Genomic DNA, 23,056 nt, shown 5'->3' on the forward strand with positions numbered 1-23,056 from the left:
GCTTGGCTTCTGTCTGTAGGTATAACCTCTTCTGCCTTTTGTTGTTGTAAAAAAATTGAGCCACATCACTTTGTTTAGTTCTGAGCAGCTTCTTTTTTTCCCTTTAACACAAAATGCACAGGCTGGGCACACAGCAAGCCTCAGGCTTTCACACACCCTCAGCTGTTCCTGAGCACATCAGGTACAAGTGTGGCAGATTGGTACTCAGAGCAGCCAGTTGTTGGGGAATTAGGCAGAAGGTGAAGTATTCCTTCCCTTGAAGGCCACACTTCCGGTGCTTTGTTGTTTTTTGGTTTTTTTTCTTGAGGGTCCAGCCATGCTGCTGTGTGATCAGGATAAAAAATAAGGCAGGTAAATAGTATTCTTGTCCTTGGAAGTTTGTTCTTTAAACCCTGATAGGCTTTGGTACTGCTAAGTTAGTTTAGACAAGGCAGACTGCAATCTCCAGATCTAGAGGGAAATCCTGAAGATAAAAAGCCAACCTGCTTTGCAGAGCCTGGAAGCAGAGGACATACTTGACTGCTGAGCTTCTCAATGCATCCCTTTCAAATGAGATGAGACATCAAATACTTTGATGAGAATACACAGCATTCTCCTGCCCTGTCAGCCTCTTTAGTGGCTTCCCTTTGGGGGGTTCATTTGATTACATTATCATACAGCACCATAACTCCCTACTGATCTCAAATATTGAGCAGCAGGAGCCAGCATGCTCTGCCTGCAAGGACAGATTCTCTGCTCTCCCATGTAAGCAGGTATCTATTCTCAAAGGAACATGCACTGCCTGAAAAAGATAGGATGCTTTGGTCTGTTTTGGTCGAGATTTTGAGGGAAAATTCCCCTTTTTCTGTGATATGAGACATTTTCTGATGTGTAGGTAAGAAATGAGGATTTTGCATCTTAATTTAGGTACACTTCTCCACCATACCTGTTGCACAGAAATTAAAACATACAATACATATTTCTTTAAAATATACTGAAAAAAACCCACCAAACCAACCAAACAATAAAATTAAAAGATCAATTTACTATCAACCTAACGTAGATTTACATTAAGTCCAGTTTAAACCTTATAATGCTGTCCTGGAATCTTATCTAGTCATTTGTGAAGTTATTATTTTTTTAAGAATAGACAGAAAACACTGGAATCCCTCCAGACAACTCGATCTTATCTTAAGTAAAATGCCCAGGAGGACCCTGCAGAGGAGAATCCTGGTGGCTGTTCTATGTGTTCCCATTCTCTGTGTGCTGGAGGGATGCAGCTTAGAGTTCTTTCACTGTCGTGTTATGTTCTAAAATTGCAGTTAAGTATGTGATGAAATACCACAGTTTGAAAGTTGCTTTCAGTTGTTTGCTGTTCTGTCTCTTCCCTCTGCTCTCTCCAGACAGCTCTCTTGGCTTCAGAGAGACACACATTCATGAATGTCCCTTGTCCCTTAGGAAGAGTGCTGCATGAAGACCAAAGGGACCCGGGGGGGGGGGGGGGGGGGGGGCACAACCCTGCAGGATCCCCCCTTTGCTCAAACTGTTTATGGAATTGTAAACCAGGCTGCAGGAGGGAGACAGTCTGGAGGCAGAGGGGAGGGGGAGCTCATTCCTCCTCCCTCTCTGTCTCTCTCAAAGCCTTTTGCTTTCCAAGCTGAAATGCAGCTGAAATCTGACGCCTGGACTGCACACACTGTGAGACGTGGGCATGCCCTTGCAGTGCACTGATTTCCTCAGCAGCTCGGAGAGCCAGAGCCGCGCTGGGGCTCGGCAGAGGAGTCACTCCATCAGGCACTGAGTGCCACATCACTGTGCTGCTGTGCAAGGGGCTCCAGCATGGTCCTGAGGCTCCTGCTCCTCCTCGCTGGGCTGCTTAGGGCCACCAAGCCAGCACCCCGCTGTGAAACCGGCCAGGAGACCCTAGGTAAGGCTAACCACCCCTAAAGTCCTCCTTCTTCTCTTCTGCCTTCTACTGGAGATAAGTGAAGAGTTCCAGCTCCAAGGGGAGGGAGATAGGAACTGTCACTCTCCCCTTGAGATGAGGGGGATCAACTCTTTGGAAATCTGCATACTGCTGGTGGTGAAACTGGGAAGCATGGATGGGAAGGTGGGAGGTGTGTGGCTGTGCAACAGAAAAACAAGGCTGTCATGTCAAGGCTGATAAAGATTCCTCATCACTGTCTTTAGGCTGTCACAGAGGTGTCTTTCTGGCAATCTGTGCAGCTCCCAGTTGTAAGGACCCCCCTCACTCTTATGGGGAATGTAGAAGGTTCACCTCATCTCTGGCCTTGCCTTCTAGGAATGTGGTAGCCAGATTGCAAGAAGGTGACCTTTTGACCGCCTGTATGCTTTTCTACTTAAGAAAAAAAAAAGCTTTTCCTTACATTTAGCTTTAGGTCATGTATTTCAAGTCCAAAGTATGAGATTTATTAGGATCTGACAGCTGTAGGGTGTGTTTTAGCTTGCTATAAGCAATATGGAATTTGTTTGAGTTGATAGGCTGGAAAAGCAGATTTACCCTTTAGAATAAAGGTTAAACACGAACGTGCTGCTAAATTAATTGAAAGTTTTGATTCAGTAACAACTTGGCTAATAAAATATATTAACAGCGTCTTTTGAAAATACATGTTTTTTATCAAGTGTGCTTAATTATGTGGGGACAGTGGAGACATGAATTTCAGTGTAGTGACAAGGTCTATTCCAGGAAAACTATTTTTAGAGACTTTAAACCTAAAATGAGTCAGAAAAATATTTATTTTATGGGATTACAGGAAGAGATAAGTTAACCTGAAACTGACCTTAATGCTACCCAAGGAAATTCAACTATATTTCAGTGCTTAAATATAAGCCATAGACTGTCACTGGCATTGAACTGCTACACAGTACAGTCCATGAGCCATGTACTGCATATAATTTGAGAGTGCTGTTCCCATGAACATCAAAGTGAGGTCTACCACAGCCTAAAGGGATTTTATTTTTGGATAAAGCTGCACAAAGAGAAGAGTTGTAGACTATTTACAGCCAATTACAGGAAGAGGCTATGTGGTTTGCAGCATGACCTTTCTCTGTGAGGTATGATTCTGCTCCAGTTCCAGCTGATCAGGGTCTTGCCATGGGATATTAATCCCAGCAACCACAAATGTATGGATCATTGAGGGGTGACTCTGAGAGTGTTCTGTGTGTGTTGGCAGCTGTGGTGCCTTTAGGGCAGGGCTTGCAGAAAGGCAACTGAATATGCTGCTGGAGGGATGGTTAGAGGAAGGGAAATGGAATTGTCAATGGCACCACACTGTGTGCCATGGAGGGATCACACTGCCCACTGCAGGGCTGTTGGGTCAGACAATAAAGAGGCAGCTTGGACATTGAGAGACCTGCCAGATTTCTCCAGGGTCTTTCCTTTCTAAAGGGGGGATAAGATCATGTCAGGATACATGAAAATAAAGGGGCCTGCAGTGATGCACATGTTCACAAATGGACCTCGCAGGGGTCTCCTCTCAGCGTTCAGGTCATAGGCTGTATCTTCAGTTGCAGCAGTAGGGTTTTCTCTCCTGTTTTGGGCTCCATTGTGTAGGTCTTGCTGTACCCCAGTGGCCAGACCTGTAGTGCCCTCTAAAAGGAGACCAGCCTGGAGCTGCTCTTGCAGGAAAGAACAGCAGGAGCCAGTACAACTGTCTGACTCCCAGCTAGGCTGGAGCTGCTTTCTGCAGGCTTCCTGGTGGTATTTGTTCTGCAGTGACTCATTTTGCTTTTTTTCATTTTTATAAGAAGACAAAATGAAACATGATTTACAATACCAAGATCCTTTGAAAATGCTTTGTGCTTTTCTGTTAAGAAAAATAAGGAAATGATTACTGTCATCCAGCTCCACAATATGACAGAGGCATCATATGGTGAGCTTTTTGGGCAGCAGCTGGGAGCTGTGGCACTGAGAGAGGCCAGATGCCTTCTCTGTGGCTGTGTCCTGTACTCCTGGGCAGTCAGTAAGCTCTGTCTCTCTCAGATGAGATGCTACGAGGTCCCATTGTCAGACCCTTATGAGTTTAACTGGCCTCTTAGCCTATAGTTTGGGTGAGAAAAATACAGTTTAGCATGGAAATGGCTAAACATTTTCGGAGTGAGCTAATAAAACAGGTTACTCTTTATCCAAGTTGGGCACCTCTGCTGCTGACAGATGTAGTCCAGTGTAATTAGTTAAGTGAAGTGCTTTATAAATATTGACTACAAAACTAAAATCCCACAAAGGCAGATTGAAGAGATACGTCTGATTTAGGTGACTTTCCTTGCAGCTGGGGACAACTCTACAATTGTGATGCCACCGGGGTATGCTGAGGCTGCAAAACAGAATCACACAATGGCTTAGGTTGGACGGGACCTTAAAGGATATCTCGTTCCAACTCCTCTGCCTTGTACAGAGACACCTCCCACTAGATCAGATTGCTCCAGCCCCCATCCAGCCTGGCCTTGAACACTTCCAGAATGCGGCATAACAGAGAAAAACCCTTTATCCATAGTGATGCTAAAAGCAGCAAAGCCTTTCCTTTCCTGTTACTTGTATTCAGGGAGCGCTTTTCTGCGGAATTCCAGGGGTACAGGGGTGTTGTAGTGGGGTTGCGAACCCCCGGCTCTCACAGGGAGCGCAGGGAGCCCAACCCGGCTCGGCCCCGGCCCCGGGCTGGGCCCCGCCGCCGCCGCCTGTGGTGCCTCCGTGCGGCCCCTGCTCGGCCCGGCCGCACGGCTGAGGCGGCGCGGTCAGGGCCAGGGGGCTGCCCGAGCTTTCTGCCGCCCTCCCGAGCCTTCTGCCGCCCTGCCCGAGCCTTCTGCCGCCCTGCCCGAGCCTTCTGCCGCCCTCTCCGGGCCTTCTGCCGCCCGCCTGAGCTCTGTCCCAGCGCATGAAGGGCTATTTGGGCCGGGGCACAGTCTGGCAGATGGAGCCGTGGAATTGCTACTGGAAACGACCACTGTGATCTTCGAGTTAAACCATGAACCCAGCCACCGCCGGGTTCAGCGCCAAACCAGGTCCCGAAGCAGCACATCTACACATCTTTTAAATCCTTCCAGGGATGCTGTCTCAACCAGTACCCTGGGTAGCATGCTACAAGGATTGACATTCTTCTTTCTGTGAAGAAATATTTCCTAATATCCAACCTAGACCTCCCCCAGAGCAATCTGAGGCTGTTTTATCCTCATCCTTTTACTTGTTACCTGGGAGGAGACTGACCCCAGCCTCGCTACAACCCCTCTCCAGGCAGTTGTAGAGAAGGAGAAGGTCCCCCTGAGCCTCCTACTCTCCTGTGCAGAGGAGTGGGGTTGTTTAACCTGAAGCTGTGGAGGTAGGAGAGCAGCCAGAGTGATGGTTGGCACACTTGTCCCTTGCGAGTCTCCTCCTTTTCCAAGCACCTCGTTGTTTTCATCATTTTTTCTTTCTCCTGAGACAGACACTGTCCCATACTGAGGATCTCTGGCCCCCTCTAGCCAGTGCAGATGAGAGAATGGGGGGGGTACAAGGAAGGGAGATGAGGAGTGAGAAATCACCAAGGCAGGGGGCAGGGGACAATTACAGTATATATTCTGGAGCCCAGAACAGATTTTGTGGCACTGGCTCTTCTTTGAGCTATAACATTGAGTAAGACTGACAGAAAAAGTGTGTTCACATAGAAATGTTATACCTTTCCTCTCTTCTTTCCAGCTCCAAACTCCACAATGTGCCACAGTTTTTGCTAAGTAAAAGGCAAAAAAGGGGGAAAGTTTCCTCCTATGACCTTCACACTGTCCCTGGTCCATGGGACCTGAGCAAATTTGTTCACCTGCTGTGGATGTTTCTCATGCTGGTTTCTTGGTGAAACCTGTACACACACAGAGGAAAAGCCTCTCCAGCTGCTGCTGCTCCTGTGCTTGTACTGACCTGGCAGTGGGCTGGGGTCTTCTCCCCACCCCAGTGGGGTGGTCCCTCATCCTGCTGTGGCTGGCACTGGCAGGTGCTGACATGGCTACAGGACTGTGCTGCCACGGTGGGAAAGTCCAGGCTGCAGGAATCTCACTGGCTGGACTTGAGATGGATGTGTCCAAGTTATGTCAAAACAAAAAAAATGCACAACTAGCATCTACATCATGCTCACTTACAAGATGAGAAATTCCTGCTCTTTCTGAAGCCAGTTGTCATCACTGGATCATGTGAGCTCTGCTGAATTCCTGCCAGTGGCTCTAGGATTTCTACACAATTATTATTTTAGCAACACTTGCCTTCAGCTCCTTTTAACATGGGAAATGGGGTCAGAAACAGACACTTATGAGAGAAAAGTTAATATTGAAAATAAAATACACAGGTATCTCCTTATACTGCTGAAATGATTTATACATGATTTTTAATGTGAAGGCAAAGTTTTCTTCAGAACATTTGTACAGACACCTTTGAAGTGTGGGGGTGTGCATATATAGTCAAAACTTGAACAAAATCCCACTGCTCTTAGTCACAGCTAGGCTTTTAGCAAGACTTAATAACACTAATGGTTGCTCCCCCATAGCATTTCTAGACACTACCTCTCCCTTCACACAGTCACAGTGTTTGAGGATGCTGGCTGGCTGACAGCTGCCATGGTGCCCTTTGGACTGCTGGTGTCTTGTGAGAGCCAGCCCCTTTGGAAGCCTAGGCCAAATGCTGGATCAAAGTCATGTGTTATTGTCTGATGCAGGGCTGGGCATGGAGGTACCATCAGAAGTCACCTATCATGTTGTGAGTGTGGTGTTTGAGGCTGGTGGGCCATGTCCTGTTGTCTTTGCTGGGCTTTTATGACCCAGGGTTTTTATCACTGCTGAATCCTCCTAGTTGGATGCAGCTGTCACAGATCAGTGGAGTTTAGGATTTGGGGTTTACTTTGTCCACTTAAAAAATAAAGCTGAAATTTCAATCCCTTAATTTATACTCTTGTAACTCTACTGATATACTTGACACCCAATTTTTAGGGTTATAATAGGATACATTTATCTAGGAGACAATATGAGATTAAGGCACAGATTTTAAGTCAAGGTTGTTAAATCAGCTGTCAATCTTTTGTAACATAAAAGCACCACATTTGGTTGAAACTCTACTTACAGAAGAATCAGATGGGGTGTTAATTATAATAGTCCTCATACTTCTAAACTAAAGAAAAGACAGAGTTGATCTAGAGGGATGGATTCACTGTTTAAAGAGGATGGGATGATATTTTGGCAAATGTTTTGGAAGGATTGTGGCAGAAAAGATAAAGCCCTCAATTTTTCAGACATGATCCTTTGTCCCGTGGCAATCAACAGAGTTGAGCTTGCTTAAAGGAAAGCTTCTAACTGTGGTAGGTTGTTGGCCAAAGCATTTGGAGAGTACTTAAACCATGGGAACTGAGCTGTAAGGAGTGCATGGTCGCAAAGTAAAGCTATGGGGGCATCACAGACCCAGATTACCTCATTAATAAGTGCTTTCATCCTTCACCAGGCAACCTGGCAAAAAATTTGATCCTTTAGTTGGTAGTTGTAGAGATTTCTTGACCTATTCCACCCTCTTACCCCAGCTGTTTTTTAATGTCATCATCCCCCAGATTTGAGCTTTTTTCCTCTTCCTTCATTGACCAGATCCTGAGAGATGATTTCCATATGTCTCCAGACCATCCTGGTGCACAGGAAATCCTTGTTCAGCAGCAGCCCTGTCACATGTGAAGTTCACTAAGCCTTCAGCCAATTTGGCAACTGCTGGCCCAGTTTGTTGTCATCATCTTTGTTGCATTTTGTTTTCTCTGTGGGTAATTTTTCCTTTGCAACTTGAAAAAAGATCTCAACTGAGGCCAGAAAAAGGCATTTAGTAGGTTTTGTTTAGGTAATTATGTTTGTATTCAGGATTTTCAACTCCTGAAGGACTCCTTGGAGCAGCACTTACCAGCCAGAGACACAGCTGGGGTGACACAGAGTCACTAGAGGCACCAAGGCAGTGGTGGGGACAGACAGATAGAAATACTCTTCATCAGTTCTTTTAGGCACCACCTACAACTGCAGACATGTTTAAATTGCATCTGAACCAGAAACTAGGGAGGATTACAGGTGCCCACTAAGGCTTTGTGCCCTTGCCATGTGACAGGCCTTGGCGTGCATCTGCACAGATTTTGACCTGTGGTCTGCAGGCTGTGACCTTACATCATCCATGGAAAAGCTGCAGCACCTTCTCACTGGCTTCAGAGCTGTCCTGAGAGAGAAACAATCCTGAAAGAGCTGATTGCAGTGTCATTGCTGTGGGCACACCTTCAGTATTTCAATAAAAATGGATGTTTAACCGAAAGCCAGGCAGCAGGTGGGTTAGAAAGAGTGATAGGCAATGAACACTGGCTTGGATCTTCCTGCTGTGATCTTGCTCTGCAAAATAAAGGCAGAGGGGGCATTAATCTCTTTCAGGTGCTTTCAGGCTTCTTCAAGTGAGGGAGCAGGGTTAAAGGAGGGCTGCACAGAGCTCTTGGGCACTGCTTCTCTCGTTTTCAAACACATCCCTCCCCCAGGCAGTTACTGAAATTGCTGGAGGGTTAATAACATCTATTCAGTCCTCTTCTCACAAAACATTTGATGTATCCAGAAAATGGAGTTAACCACGTGGCTGCTTTTTTGCAAGCACTCCTCTCTCCTCTAGCTTTCCTGGAATTTCTTCTCTGTGGCTGGGAACCTTCCCCACTTCTGCCTCTGCATGTGTGCCTTGGATGTGTGGCTGCCTTCTCTTCAGGGCTTCAATCTGCTCAATCATTCTTCCCCTGCCTGAGCTGCTCAGCTCTCTCGTTACTCTGCCCCTAGTCCCCTTACATCTCCACTCCTTCCACACCCTTTTCCTGATGATTCTGATCCATTTAAGTGTTATATAATGGATCTTGTCCTGCTCTTGTCTTTTTCCTGTCGCTAGGAGCTGCTCTGGAAGGTTATGCTTTGCCATGTGAGGGTGCTTTTCCAGTGCTTGTATCTTGCTACTGATACTAAGTTTTGTCTCTTTAGTGAAAAAGGCAGAATATCACTGAAAGACTGACTTGATGAACCATGTGAAACAGCCAGGAGAATAATAGTAATGTGATAAGGAACTAAACTGCTTTGTTTGGAAGTGAAAAGTGGAGGCTTTCACTATAAATAGACTAAAATGAATACCTATGTTCTTCTAGTTTAAAAAAGATTTGTAAGAAGCCCAGAAAGCTGTGAGGGTATGCGTTGGTCTTTACAATATAAATTATCTCATCTATTTTGATCTGCACTGACCAACACACCCCCCTACCAATCTGCCTCACTGAATGACTTAGATATTTCAGATTTAAAACTTGCCCTTGGGCTTATTCCAGATCATCAATTGCACAAGTCTCCTGTTGGCTTTGCTCTTGAAAAGGCAACTGGCCAGCCCATGGTACTAGAAGTAGTTGTTGAGCTCTGTTGTCTGGGTTAGGGTTAATCACAGCAGCTTGCTTCTTTTGGTGCTGAATCATCAAGGGGAAAAAATGTAAGCTTGGCAGTAAAATATGTATGTGCTGCATTGTAGATTTTCAAGCTTGCCTTTGCAAATTAAAACCAGAAGCGTATTTTATAGAGAGAGCTCAGAAAGCTTGAAATGGCTTTTCTCCTCTTCAATAAGTTATTTTATCCATAATCTTAAATAGAAGCTGTGCTACTGAAAGGACTTTTGTAGCTCTAGTGGAGTAGTTAGAGTACAAAAATAAACATAAAAAATTGAAAAGGCTGTTCTGTGTCAGGAAGAAAAAGGTCCCTCTGTACCAACCTGTCGGCGGATGGGACTTTGAGAGGAGGTGACAGTGTCTTTCTTTGAGCCCAGGGAAGCCTTTACACAAAAATTGAAAAATTTTAGATTCTTTCAAGCACAGAAGAAGCAGCAATTGAAGTCTGCCAAGTGAATTGGGAGACTTGAGAAAGTCTTTGTATATCAGCCCCTGTCATTTCTCTTATGAAAATGAGGCAGGGAGTGGCTGAACTCTTCTGGCATTGCCAGAGCTTAGAGAAAACGAGCTGTCATGGGCAGGGGTGGGGATTTTCTGGTGATTTCTCTGTGCAGAGACCCAGGCCAGTGGGTGCAAGGTTGCAGGAACAGACCGTACAGCTGCAGCCTGGGAGCTGGCCTTGGAGAGCTTCCTGCTGCTGGCTCTCCAGGCAGGCAGGCTCTGGCCCAGCTACGTGTATCCACACTTATTTATGTAAGCACACATCCTGCAGAATTATCCTTGGCCCCTGCAGAGCTGCACCCTCCAAAACATATGTAAGCACTGGTGTTAGGAAACACTGGGAAAGTCCAAACACCACATCAGCACACATATTTAAGGCTGGCTATAAAGCAAGGTTTGGTATAAACCAGACCTTTTCTCTCTTGATTTATGTATACTGACTCCTGATGACCTGAAATCTCAAGCTGTTTCAGTCCTGGGTGTTTACAACTGAGCTGTGGCTGATACATGGGTCATACAGCAGCTTGCATGATGGGGAGAAGTGGCCAGAAGAAGTTGCATGGATGTCTTTAATAAGGAGAGAGAGAGAAAATGCCCCAGTGTGCTGCAACAGTGTGAGGCTTAAATCTAATTTTAGCTTAGATCTAGATTTAGGTTTAGATCCATATCACTATAGGACACGAAACAAAACTACGTGGACACTGGAACCTCCAAAGTAAAAAGAAGGACGTTTAATTTTTGACTCCAGCATTTATAGATTTTCAAAAGTGACAGTGGCTTTGAGGATGACAGTGCCACCTCTCCAATGACACTGGACAAACCATCAGTCCATCAAATTTCTCCTTCTACAGAAAAGAATGCAAAACAATAATTATTTAGAGAAAAGCATGTGAGAAAGTTTGTTACAAGAATGTAAACACCAGAAGGCTTAGAAGAACTTAGAAGAACTTAGAAGGGCGGGGTGACAGATCCAGGTTTAGGACCCAGCAGCAAGGAGCTGCTTTTGCTAATCAGTGAGTGAGTCTTGGTAGCTTTGAGTTTGTGAGGGGCATCCTGGATCACAGGGAGTGGAAAAGCTTTACCGACTAAGCAGGGCTGTTGCGGAATTACCTCTGCTTATTACATACTGAGATGAATGATTTTAGTTGCAATGGAAAAGATTTATATGGATTTGGTGCCTCATCTAAAAAATAGATTCATCTTCTTCAGTCAGCATATTTGTTAATGAGCACTGGCCATGTTGCTTAATAGATTTCCTCTCCCTATATAGATATGGTAAAAATATCAAAGTGTGGATGACATGTAGCACGGTCTGAGACCAGAGCTGTCTTTCCATCTCCTCCTGCTGACAAAAGGAGCCAGTCCTCAGGTGAACCCCTGGACATCATATCTGTGGAATTTCACATCTCTTCCATCAGCTATCCATTGCTTCCTGATGCCTCTCCTGGCCAGCTGGGCAGAAAGAGGCATCAGCTAAAGGCAGCAAGTCTGCTGCTGCTCAGGGAGCTGGGGCAGGGAGAGGCAGCATCACATCCAGACCCTGCCTGCTGCATTTTCCCTTTGGTTTCCTCTGCTTGCTCTAGTGTGTTGCCAGAACTCTTTTTTGCTCCATCTGAATAAGCAGAATTCTGAGATGCCATTGAGAACAGGGCTGTGCCACATCTCAAACTGACTGTTGGCTAATAGCACTCCTGCACAGCAAAAGTGCTTGGGGAGACTGTATGTGCCTCAGGTTCATTATTTGATCATTGCAGGTCAGAGACAGAAACTAACAGGACATTTGTAGGTTGGTCCTGGAGCCAGCAGAGGGGGAAATGCCTCTTTGGGGAAACGTGAGCAGTTGTAGAAAGACCATTCACACTCCCCAAATACCCCACAAAGAACTGTGCCAAGCACATACAACCCTCTAGTCTAAAATAATAGCTACAATACATTAATTTCTGCTCAGGAGAGGAAAAAAAAAGGTGTCAAATATTTCTCATCTATCCCTCAAGGTAACAAAGGGGTTTCATTGCTAATAACCCTGGTGATAAATGGAGATAGTGTCACTCTCCTACTCTCCTCGTTGGGACGTGGCTAAACTCAAGCCAGTCCTCCCCCCACTATATTTTCCCTTCTGTAAGGAATGTTTGGCTGACTCTAGACTTATGTCCAAGGTCTCTCAAATGTGAATGTGATGATGTTAGTATATAAGACTGTCCAGATTCAATGGGCAGTAACATCCAATTTTATCAGCAGGATTAATTGCTGGAGCTCTTACTAACAAGAGATCATTTCTTTCTCTCTCCCAACTGGCATTGTACAAAATGCTATTCCTTGATTATCCCCAGATGTAGCACTGTATACAGTATCTGGCTGAGATGAAGCTTTTTTAGAAATGCCTTGACCTTAATAACTAACTCACAGAGGGGTTTGTGCCTAGCTAGGGGAAACAATGAAACCCTATAATGGATTCAACACTGTTGATGAACCAGGTATTATTTAATGCAATTATCATAATGTACTGAGCCCGGAAAGGAGCTTGTATGGATGTAATTTTTTCTAGCTTTCTGCTTAACAGAACTTGTTGGTGTTGAGGATGGGCTACTTCTGCTAGTTCTGATGCCTCATTTATTTTATGAGGTAATATGGCTCAATTACAATCCATAATATAGAACCAGACTGATTTCCAATTAAATGTCTCCCTCCAATATAAAATCCCAGGGTTAATTTTGTTCTCATTACAATGACTTTATTTTGGCTAAAGAATGATCAACTCATTAGCAACACATATGCAGATGATTACATTTAAACAAATATGCCAGGAGTAGAAGTTTAAACTCTTCAGCAGGAAAAAAGGAAAACATAATGAATTTGGTCTTGTGAGGATAAATGCTCAATTTACTGAGCAAGAAGCTGGGATGCCTGTCCCCCCAGTGAGAGCAGGAAGAAATAGCAATAGAAGAGATCCCCAGTACGCCACAAGAAAGGTGAACCTGGGGGTGTTCAGGCTGGCACAGAGAGATTTAGCTCCTATGAGGCACTGGTGAAACCAGCTCCAATATCTTGGCAGAAATATGTTTCTTTAGCTGCCAGTATTGGAGAAGGACAGGACAGAATTATTGGCTACAGGAACAAAAGAAGCAATTGACGACCAATTGATGGTCACCACACCATGCTCCTTCAAAATCAAGAGAGCATCATTTATTTGACCTAGTAAACAAAAAGCAGAGGAGATCTGTTGGCTCTTTTCTAACACAGTGTGAAGGAATGCACCAGGGAATGAGAGCTACTTAAGCTAAAGGACAATGCTGGCACAACAACAATGGATATAAACTGGCCACAAATACTTTTAAGCAGGAAATTAAAACGCAATTTCTGGCCGTTAGAAGAGCGATCTTTTGGAAAAGCTTTCCTGTGAGAGTAGTTGGGCAGGGAAATAATTAGCTTTAAGATATTATTAAGTGTGATAAAACCCAACTGCTAGAGACACAATTAAGTAGGATGAAGAAGGAGTAAAGTCTCCTCATATCTACCAAAGGCTGGATTGCTTTAACATGAAAGGTATCCACAGCATTATAAGGGACAAAAATATCTTTTAGAGGAGATTGATAAAACACCTTGATATGTACAGGACTCATATGGACTTTTAGACTAACCAGATTTAAAAATACCTAGGTTTTGATAAGTGAAATTTCCTAGGCACCTAACTGTGTGTGGATGAGGGGCAATGGGGTTTCTCAGCTGAGCCTATTCTGTGATTCTGTGATATGTGCCTGTTGGGAATATATGCTTGTTCCTGGTATGGCTCAGTCTGTGCTGCAGCAGATACCAGATCAGACAACTCCTAACACAAAGGAGTTAATGATTTTTAATGATTTTTCTTTTTCTCTTTATTTACAGGTCAATGTCAAACTGTACAGAAAGGTATGAAGTGTCTTTCCTTGCTGTTCTTGGAGAACCTCAAAACCATAAGTATTCCTTCATAATTTCCTGACAAGTATACTCATTTTGGTGCTACAGTGGGCTTTCTCACAAGAGAAATGTGCTTTTTCATGCAGTGCAGTATTTTGCTGCTGTGACAACAGTGTTTCTTACCAGCCAGAATCATTACCAAGAGGACACTCAAATGTAGGCCCATTACTTTAACAGCCAGTAATTTTATGAAGAGATGTCTTTCTATTACTCTTTTCCACTTCTAAGTGGATTGAGGGTGTTATCAACACTTATCTTTCCTAAGACTTCCTAACCTGATTCATTAAAATGTATTGGGTTTATGAGAATATACATGTAATCATATTATGGGTCTGCTTGCCTGTGAGTTAAGCACCACAAGAACTTTTCATGTCTGGGCAATTTCAATCAAACTTTGTGGAGGGTCTGCAGTTTCAGAGATATTAAATTCTACAAATATTGTGGGGCCAAGCAGGGGAAAGAGGTAACTTAGCATTCCCCACTAAAGAAGAAAACCTATAGGATCTCACATCTACTCAGGGAATCCATATGATTATTCAAGGACAGGTGAGAGAGTGATATCACAAATACACTTTTATTCAGGAATCTGAGTTTTTCTCAGCAAAAACTGAAAAAATGAAATCAGCAAATTCCTACCTTTCTCTTAGTAATTCTCTGGTCAAATCCCTAAACTCAATTTATATCTCCAGAAGCAAGCATGCTTCCCATCATCTTTCTATAAGTGGTTTCAAACATGCAATTCAGTTTGCAAACTATTCCCAGCCTACTTGGCAGCTAAAGAAATAAGTTTGTTTGACATAGTATTTGTTACGTTCTCTTTGTCTGCTCAGAATATGAGTGAAGAAAATTATTTTTCCTGTGTTCATCTCCTTTTCACAGCAAAGTGCGTGGATATTGCCCTGAGTTCTTGTACTGATGTTGCCTACACTCAAATGGTGTACCCCAACTTTCTGGATCAGAAGTCTCGAGAAGTGATTGAGTACAGCTCTGAGTACCTGCTCATCAGCGTGCTGCACAACCTGCTCCAGGGGGAATGCAACCCCGACCTGAGGCTCCTGGGCTGCTCAGTGCTGGCCCCACAGTGTGAAAAGGACAAAGTCATAAAGCCCTGCAGGCATGTCTGTGAGAACCTCAAAAAGAATTGCCTCCCTGCCTTTGATGCAATAGACATGGCCTGGCCCTACTTCTTAGACTGTGACCGCTTCTTCGCTGGGGAGGAAGAGGGGTGCTTCGACCCACTGGCCAAGCTGAGAGGTGAGGAGGGAGGGAGGGAGGGAAGGGAAGGAAGGGAGGGAGGGAGGGAGGGAGGGAAGGGAAGGGAGGGAGGGAAGGAAGGGAAGGGAGGAAGGGAGGGAAGGGAGGGAAGGGAGGGGAGGGAGAGAAGGAAGGAAGGAAGGAAGGAAGGAAGGAAGGAAGGAAGGAAGGAAGGAAGGAAGGAAGGAAGGAAGGAAGGAAGGAAGGAAGGAAGGAAGGAAGGAAGGAAGGAAGGAAGGAAGGAAGGAAGGAAGGAAGGAAGGAAGGAAGGAAGGAAGGAAGGAAGGAAGGAAGGAAGGAAGGAAGGAAGGAAGGAAGGAAGGAAGGAAGGAAGGAAGGAAGGAAGGAAGGAAGGAAGGAAGGAAGGAAGGAAGGAAGGAAGGAAGGAAGGAAGGAAGGAAGGAAGGAAGGAAGGAAGGAAGGAAGGAAGCTCTGCTGGCACACCTTGTCTGCATGGGGAGGGTCACGTCTCACTCAGCTTGACTTATCCATGGCACACAACCTCTTCATTTGTCATCTCAGTGTGCTTTGTAGAGACCTGTAATTTTGTGTCATTAATTTTGTTCAACCTCTTTAAAAGACTTAATTAAAGCGTGCTGAAGAAGTATCTATTTCTCCCCCTCATTTAAAAAGAGCATCAAGACAGGCTGCTCAGAGCAAGATATTTGGATGCATTTACATAATCTCTGTCCTGTGTGATAGCTGTCTATATATTTGAAATATTTTATTTAAAAACTGAAACTTTAGTGCACTTATAAATCTATGACTACCTGTCAAGCTTAACAGCTCATTAAAATATTCTCATTAGTGATTGTCACAGATTTTTGTTTGGATGAAGGTACAGATAGCTGAAGACAGATGAATCTCATAAAAAAAAAGATTCACCAAATTTAAAGGGAAAAATCTGCACAATTTGTTGCTGAAATGAGCTAGCATACCAAAGGTCAAATTTAACTGGAGATTGAACAAATATTTGTTAGTATGCATATGCATTAGTTGGATTAAAAAAAAAAACATGTCACAATAAAGTGTAGGATGTACTACATACATTTAAGGTTTTGATTGCAGCTTTATTTTCTATAATTCTTTTACTTATAAAGATAATTTGAAAAAAAGTTCAGGTTTTCATACAGTCCTCTGAGCATTATGGTTTTAAACACTGTTATGATTTTTCATTGCAGGCGAAGTAGATGCTGAGGAAGATTTGCCTTCAGACTTGCCAGCAACTTTTATTCAGTTCAAACATCATTCCTATTCCCAAATGGTGAGCACTCTGAAGAAGACTGCGTCGAGGTGCTCCCACATTGCCACCACTTACAGCATCGGCCGCAGCTTTGAGGGGAAGGATCTTTTTGTGATTGAGTTTTCAACCAAGCCTGGACACCATGAACTGCGTGAGTTTGATCAGTGCTGCTGCAGGTGGAGCAGATTGTTCAAGTGAAAACAGGCCCTGTTACTGGGACATCTCCTAAACTGTGAAAAGCCTTGACTCCAAAACATTTCTCCTCCCTTGGGTTCCTGAGTTGCACTGATGATGATTCCTTGTAGCAATTACAAGGAATACCCAGCAGCAATTTCTTACTGTTTTGGGCTCTGTGCATGACCGTGCTTGGTAATGCTGTTCCTTGTATCACTGTGTATTTGGCTGCAGTGATATCACTGTTATTTATTTGTGCCCAATGCACAAATTTGGGATACTCTGTTACTGACTTGCCCTCCCTATCATCTACCACTTCCTCACTGTCCTTCACATCCTAAAATACACAAGTCTTCTGAGAAGGCTTCAGGTAGAGAAGGACATTGACACTGAAAAGGGATGATTCAGCACAGAAAACAATCCTCCTGAACAGACATTCAGTCAGTACTATACCTGTCAGTTGGTGATAACAGGAATTTATGTTATGATAGCCCCTGAACAGATGTTATTATACCATTTATAGGTGCTAATATGTACATTAGGACATGACTCCTCACAAATTTTCTGCAGAGGGGAACACTACAAATCTCTATTTTGTAGTTTCATCACTAAGAGAGCAAGGACCAGACTTTTAAGTGTTTTAAATTCTTCACAAAGCAGATAACTTTCTAGGGCAGAATTTGGTATTGTTTTCCAATAGCTGACTCCCAGGTCAAAAATTATACTTGTTCAGATTTGGTGGATTACTATGGCCATTGCTGAGAGCCTCAGATTGCTGCAGAACTGAACTACATCTGACCTAATACTTTATTGAGATTATGGTCTCAGGTCAGGCCACTGTGTCCTCTATGTGCTGTGCTGCCCACAGAGGGGACTCAGAGAGGACAGCAGAGACTGGTCACTTTGTTTACTCTCAGCTGTGCTGCCCTGTGTGGTCTAGAGGTATTTTGAGGTGCCTTTAAACTTAATCAGGTCCCAGCAGATGTCATTAACAGAGCAAAGATCTAAGTTACATTTTCCTGGCCTATCACCCTTTGTCTCTTTTTCAAAGATAATAAGTTGCAGGTGTCTTTTTAAGCTTTTACTCCATTTGCCAGGAAAACACAAAGCCTATGAATCAGGCTTTTAAATGAGAACTGTGATATGGCATGATAAAAGATGGTAGTTTAACACATTTCCTAGCATTTTTCTCTAAATCTATTGCTTCATGCTGCTTGGACACCATAAAAGGAGGTAGAAATAGGTATAGAGCTGCAGATTTTACCAGCCTGAGCAAGTGGCATAATAGGTCTGTGCCAGGCTCCTTCCAGTGTCTAGTGCTCAAGGCTGGCCAGGATCAAAGGCAAAGATGAAGGGATAGGCAGGAAAAGGTGTCTCCAAAGTGCACTTATTTTATACTTTCCATTAGTCTCTAAGGAAGTATGGAAACTGAGAGAATAACTACAGAGTATTGCAAAGTTATGTGTTTCTAATAGGCTTATTCCAGGGCTATTTAGCCTGAAAGCCCCTTTTTATGCATTACCCAACTTCTTTCTTAAATAAAGGGGTAATATATTACATATCTGCAGGTGGTTTCTAGGATCTGTGACAAAATAAGGCATTGAAGCCCCCCACGGTATCTCAGAGTGCCAGGGTTGTGTTTTGGTCCCCCCCAGCCATGGCTTGATGTTTTTGTTTTCTTTTGCTCCTTTGCTCACAATTAATGATGACTGTAGCAAAAGCTCGGAGCAATGATCACCTCTTATAGTATGGAATCCTAATAGTTTGGAGTTAACTTTATTTCACACTATTTAAACTGTTGCTGAACTGATGTTTAATAGAGAGAAGTTCACCTAGAACTGCTGTGCTATTTGCAGGAACGTGTACGTGTATTTAGCGTAAATAAAACTTTGACTCATCAGTAAGCAACTTGGATCAGTCTGATTTTGGAAGCCACTCATGTATAATGAAATTAATGCATCTCATTATTTGACATTTCACAGTCAAGCCAGAATTTAAGTACATTGGCAACATGCACGGAAATGAAGTTGTGGGGAAGGAGCTGCTGATATACCTCGCTCAGTATCTGTGCTCAGAATATCTTCTTGGGAACCCTCGCGTCCAAGCCTTGATCAACAACACCAGAATTCATCTCCTGCCCTCACTCAATCCTGATGGGTATGAACTGGCTGCAGAAGAGGTAAAAGTTTTATTATAAGGAGATGTTCAGGCCTTTGTGTTTTTATAATTCTTCATGGGAAAGAACAAACTGAGAGGAGATGTCATGTAAAGGGAGGAACACTAATAATTGACTGCCAGAATCCCAGGTAGGTTTGGTGGTGCATTGCTTTCCAAAGATGATGTGAACAGAACTAGGAGGAAATCAGAGCCATATTTGTCAGTTTTGCTGCCTGCATGTGATGATGTAGGAATGACTGTGTTACTTTTTCACACACTTAGCACTCTCTGCTACAAGTTCTAGAACAAAATGCCTGACTCACTAAAATGACTTACATTGTTTTATAAGGCAATCCAGTCTAATAACATGCTCATGTTCCCCCTCTTTTAAATCTGTTGGCATAATGAAATGTGAATATTTTCTGTATTGTCAAAGTTTCATAATGGATGGCAGTTTTCTGAGATCAGCTCATGTCTGATGGAGACCTGTGAAAACTAAGATTCTATTATTTGTTACCTGACATTCTCATTTCCCTCTCTCTGTTTTCTCTACCACCACTAGCATGAAAATAGACCTTTTTTCTCTGTTTTTGCTCGTGTGGTGAGCTCTGTCCATTGTATGAGTCTGGGGTTATTGCACTGTGCCTCATGCTGTCTTGGGGCATCAGCTGTATTTTCTTTTTCTCCTCTAACCCACTCTGCATGCTGCTCTGAGCAAGAGGCTCCTGTGTTCCTCTCATGAGTCACATCACTGGTGAGTGAAACACTTCCTGAATGCTAGTTAGTGCATTAATATTCATGGAGACAAAATGTGGTTAATTAATAAGCGTGGGTTTTTAACAGTACAGACATTTTCAGTTTACTTCTTTTAAAACTTCCCTTTGATTAATCAATTTCCACTAAGTGTTATTTTGAGACAGGGAGCTATTCTGAAATTGGCTTCTGTGTGACAAAATAGGGGGCTGGTTACAATGGATGGGTCATCGGACGACAGACAGCTCAGAACTTGGACCTGAACAGAAATTTCCCAGATTTGACATCTGAGGCTTACAGAAGAGCTGGGATTCGTGGGGCCCGTCTGGATCACATCCCCATTCCACAGTCCTACTGGTGGGGTAAGGTATGAATTACACATTTTATAAATCATTTCTACTGCAGAGCAGCTCAGGAGTTAAGAGACTGAGATTGCTTGTTCTCAAGTTATTTACTTGTAATTAGATTTTATAAGTAGGACTGAAGTGGACAGGCTCGGAATTGGCATGAAAATCATGGTGTGGGTCTGGCCAAAGAGGCAGGTGTCACAAATTGTTTGGAAAATTTGTGGACAATTTGAACTTTGCTGGTTTAGATTAAGAATAATGACTGTTATGAGGGGGTCACAAGTGTGTAATAATTCATCATTAGTGCTTTAAACTGTGATGCCTGTTAAAGCCTTTTGTGGATTTGGTTGTCATTGCACCAAGTCCTGCACAGGTCTGCTGCAATAGGAGTTTCTGCCATGGAAAACGTACAAAGGCTGCATGCAAAGCTGTGTGGTGTCATCTTCCATTAAGAGTGGATGTTTATATATGACTGTAACCATATGGAGCAGTGGAAACAGCCAGTCGAGCTGCAGAGGTGCTGGGAGGGAAAGCTGCTGCTGCAGAGGTCAGAGCAGGATGGAGGCAGCACTACAGGGCCTCACACTCATCATCACTAAGGTGTGTGAGATGTTATGTCAGGAATGCAAGGCTCAGCCCTACCTGTGTTGCTGGCAGACCCCAGCACAACTCTAACTGGACCTTAGCTGCCCTTGAAAGAAGAATCACAGGAAGCCAAATCAGTAGTTCACATATTGGGAGCTCTGCTTTTCTCCTACTTTTATACTAATTGTATTCTGATTCAATATTTATTGCTGGCACAAAGCCTCAGACAGGTGGTGAACAAGATTGTTTCATCTGGTGTCAGCAGAAGATTTGAGAGATCATACTCCAGGTTCCTACTCTGCTGCAGGTGGTCTTATGTAAAGCCAGGTCTGAATCCCAAAGGCATCCCTGATGCTACCCCAGTATCCTGGTACCCCGTTTCACAGTAGTAAAATCTAGATAAAAGCACCTCATTTCCTCAGGATAATGTGCAGATAAAGATCCAAGGCTGTAAGGGGCTCAGTAATGCACAGTGTATTAGACCACTAATTTCTGCCATAATTAAGCTCAAGTAGTTTATTCTATTTTTGCATGTAATCATAGATACCAGATTGTGGCACTGAATTTCTTCATGGTTATAAGGTCACAAGCTTAGTTGTTTTCAACTTTTGACTGAATAATAACAGATAACAGCAAGTTATGTAAATGCAAGTGGAGATCAGAGCCTCAGATGGCAAAGAAAGGTTGAGAGCTGTGGAGCAGAGCCTAAGGCCAAATGGAAATAACAGGTAGAAAAAGAGAGGATATTAGGGGAAAAGTCAGAAGATTCTGATTCACCCCTGTGCTGAGTTTCCCTAGTGGGATGCCCACCAAAGCCACTCTATCACTCTCCTCCTCAGCTGGACAGGGGACAGAAAATATAACTAAAAGCTCATGGGTCAAGATAAAGACAGGGAGAAATTGCTCACTAATTAACATCAGAAGCAAAAAAGATTGAACTTGATGAAAATTATTTATATCTATTTTATTTATTATGAATCGAATCACAGTAGACTAATGAGAAATCTTAAAAACACTTTTCCCCCACCTCTGCTTTCTTCCCAGGATTAATTTTGCAGCTTAATTCCATACCTGCTTCCCCACTGTGGTGCAGAGGAACTGGAAATGGGGGCTGTGGTCAGTTCATCCCGCATTATCTATGGTACTCCTTCCACCTGAGAGGAAGGGCTCCTGAGACCTTTCCCCTGTTCCAACATGGGAAGGAAAGGATGGAGATCTTCCTTCAGCCATGTGCTCCCTTTCTCTGTGTGTCCAGAGATGCAGGGTTGAGGACCCAGGCAACACTGAGGAAGGACAAATGGGTCTTTGACCCCCATTTTTTTGCCAGTGCCTGGTGCAAACTGTGAGCTTGTCCCTGTAACTCTGGATTTCCTGGCTCTAACCTCCTCCCTCTCCAAGTCCTGCTTCTGCCCTGGTTCTTCTGCTGACCTGTGAGAGAGGTGGTAGTGGCAGGCAGCCACTTGCAGAAGCCACCTTTACAATCATGTATTTATCTTTCATAAACACTGTGTAACATCACAGCAGCTTACAGAGGGAAGGGTGGAGGCAGCCCAACATTGCTCTCACAGTTGCTACCACAGCTCAGCCCCAGCTGCAGCATCTCCCTGGGTTTCTGTCACAGACAACAGGCAGCGAACCTTGGCACACAACCCCCCCATCCCACCTGAGCTGTACCTCAGTGGGTGTGGACCTGGGGTTACAAATACAGCACTTCTCCTGCAAAGCTTTTCTTGTTTTTAAAGAAGAAATAAGATGGCCATCCATCCTCAGAGCACTGAAACTCAGGGAACCTTCTAGGTGCTCTCCTGGCCCCAAAGCTGGTCCTCACATAAAAAACCCTCAAACATCTCCAAATCCATATGCTTTACAGAGCATATGAAGGAACCAGGCCTGTGGCCTTAGTGGCACCACAAAATCTCCTTGCTAACTGCAGTTTCCTATGGTTCACAAACCTGGCAGTAAGTCCTCTCCCAGCCCTGTGTCTCCTGTGCTGATGGTATCACGGGACTGCCAAATCAGCTGTCCCTTAATGACCTTCAGTTTTGTCAGGCAGATGAGCCCATGGCTCTTACAGTGGTGCTTTGTGCATGCAGGAGCATTAGGTTGAATGTTTCAACACCAGCCTCTCCCCTTTCATTTACTTAACAGTGTTTGTTACCTGCCTTATTAAAGTAATTACCTGAGTGCTGCAGGGCATTGTACAAAGATCAGGAAGCAGAAAGTGAGCTCTCAGCCAGAGCTCCTGATCCCCAAAAGCCTGGCTTCATTCAGAGTGTTTTGTTCCCCTCTTTTATGAATTATTGTAATAAGTGGTCTGAGGGCTCAGACGGACCTCAGGCTACATCTCAAATATAGCTCAATTGTCTTGGTTCAAACAGAATTCGGAAGTCTATGCCAGTGGAGGCTGGCATACTCTTTAAGAAAATTAGTCTGGCTGCTTTTTAAAGGGAGAAAAAAAATCTTTGAAAGCCATGGAGACAGTGACTAACTGCAGTATAATTGAAGAAATGAGATTCAGGTTTAGAAAGGGTAGTAGCCCTTCTCTGTCCTCATGCAGAAATAATTTCCCTGTTTTCTAGTTGTGCTCTGAATTGTTCTTGTGAGATGAATACTTTAAAATTGATCTCATCTAACTTAAAAGCAAAAGCCCTGGTGGAAAAAAAAAATTA

The 23,056-nt window shown here is 43.8% G+C and overlaps 1 protein-coding gene across 1 annotated transcript in view; it reads left to right on the plus strand.

The window, feature by feature from the left end:
- The first annotated feature begins 1,753 nt into the window (after nt 1-1,753).
- CPZ (carboxypeptidase Z) overlaps nt 1,754-23,056 on the plus strand; it is a 34,305-nt gene continuing 13,002 nt past the window's right edge. The window contains exons 1-6 of the mRNA XM_058803927.1: nt 1,754-1,906; nt 13,803-13,826; nt 14,754-15,128; nt 16,310-16,522; nt 18,528-18,724; nt 19,661-19,822. Of these exons, the coding sequence (XP_058659910.1) occupies nt 1,819-1,906; nt 13,803-13,826; nt 14,754-15,128; nt 16,310-16,522; nt 18,528-18,724; nt 19,661-19,822 (1,059 nt within the window). The 5' untranslated portion in view covers nt 1,754-1,818. The remainder of the gene's footprint in view (nt 1,907-13,802; nt 13,827-14,753; nt 15,129-16,309; nt 16,523-18,527; nt 18,725-19,660; nt 19,823-23,056) is intronic.

Source organism: Ammospiza caudacuta, chromosome 4, assembly GCF_027887145.1.
Source record: "Ammospiza caudacuta isolate bAmmCau1 chromosome 4, bAmmCau1.pri, whole genome shotgun sequence".
NCBI lineage: Eukaryota > Metazoa > Chordata > Aves > Passeriformes > Passerellidae > Ammospiza > Ammospiza caudacuta.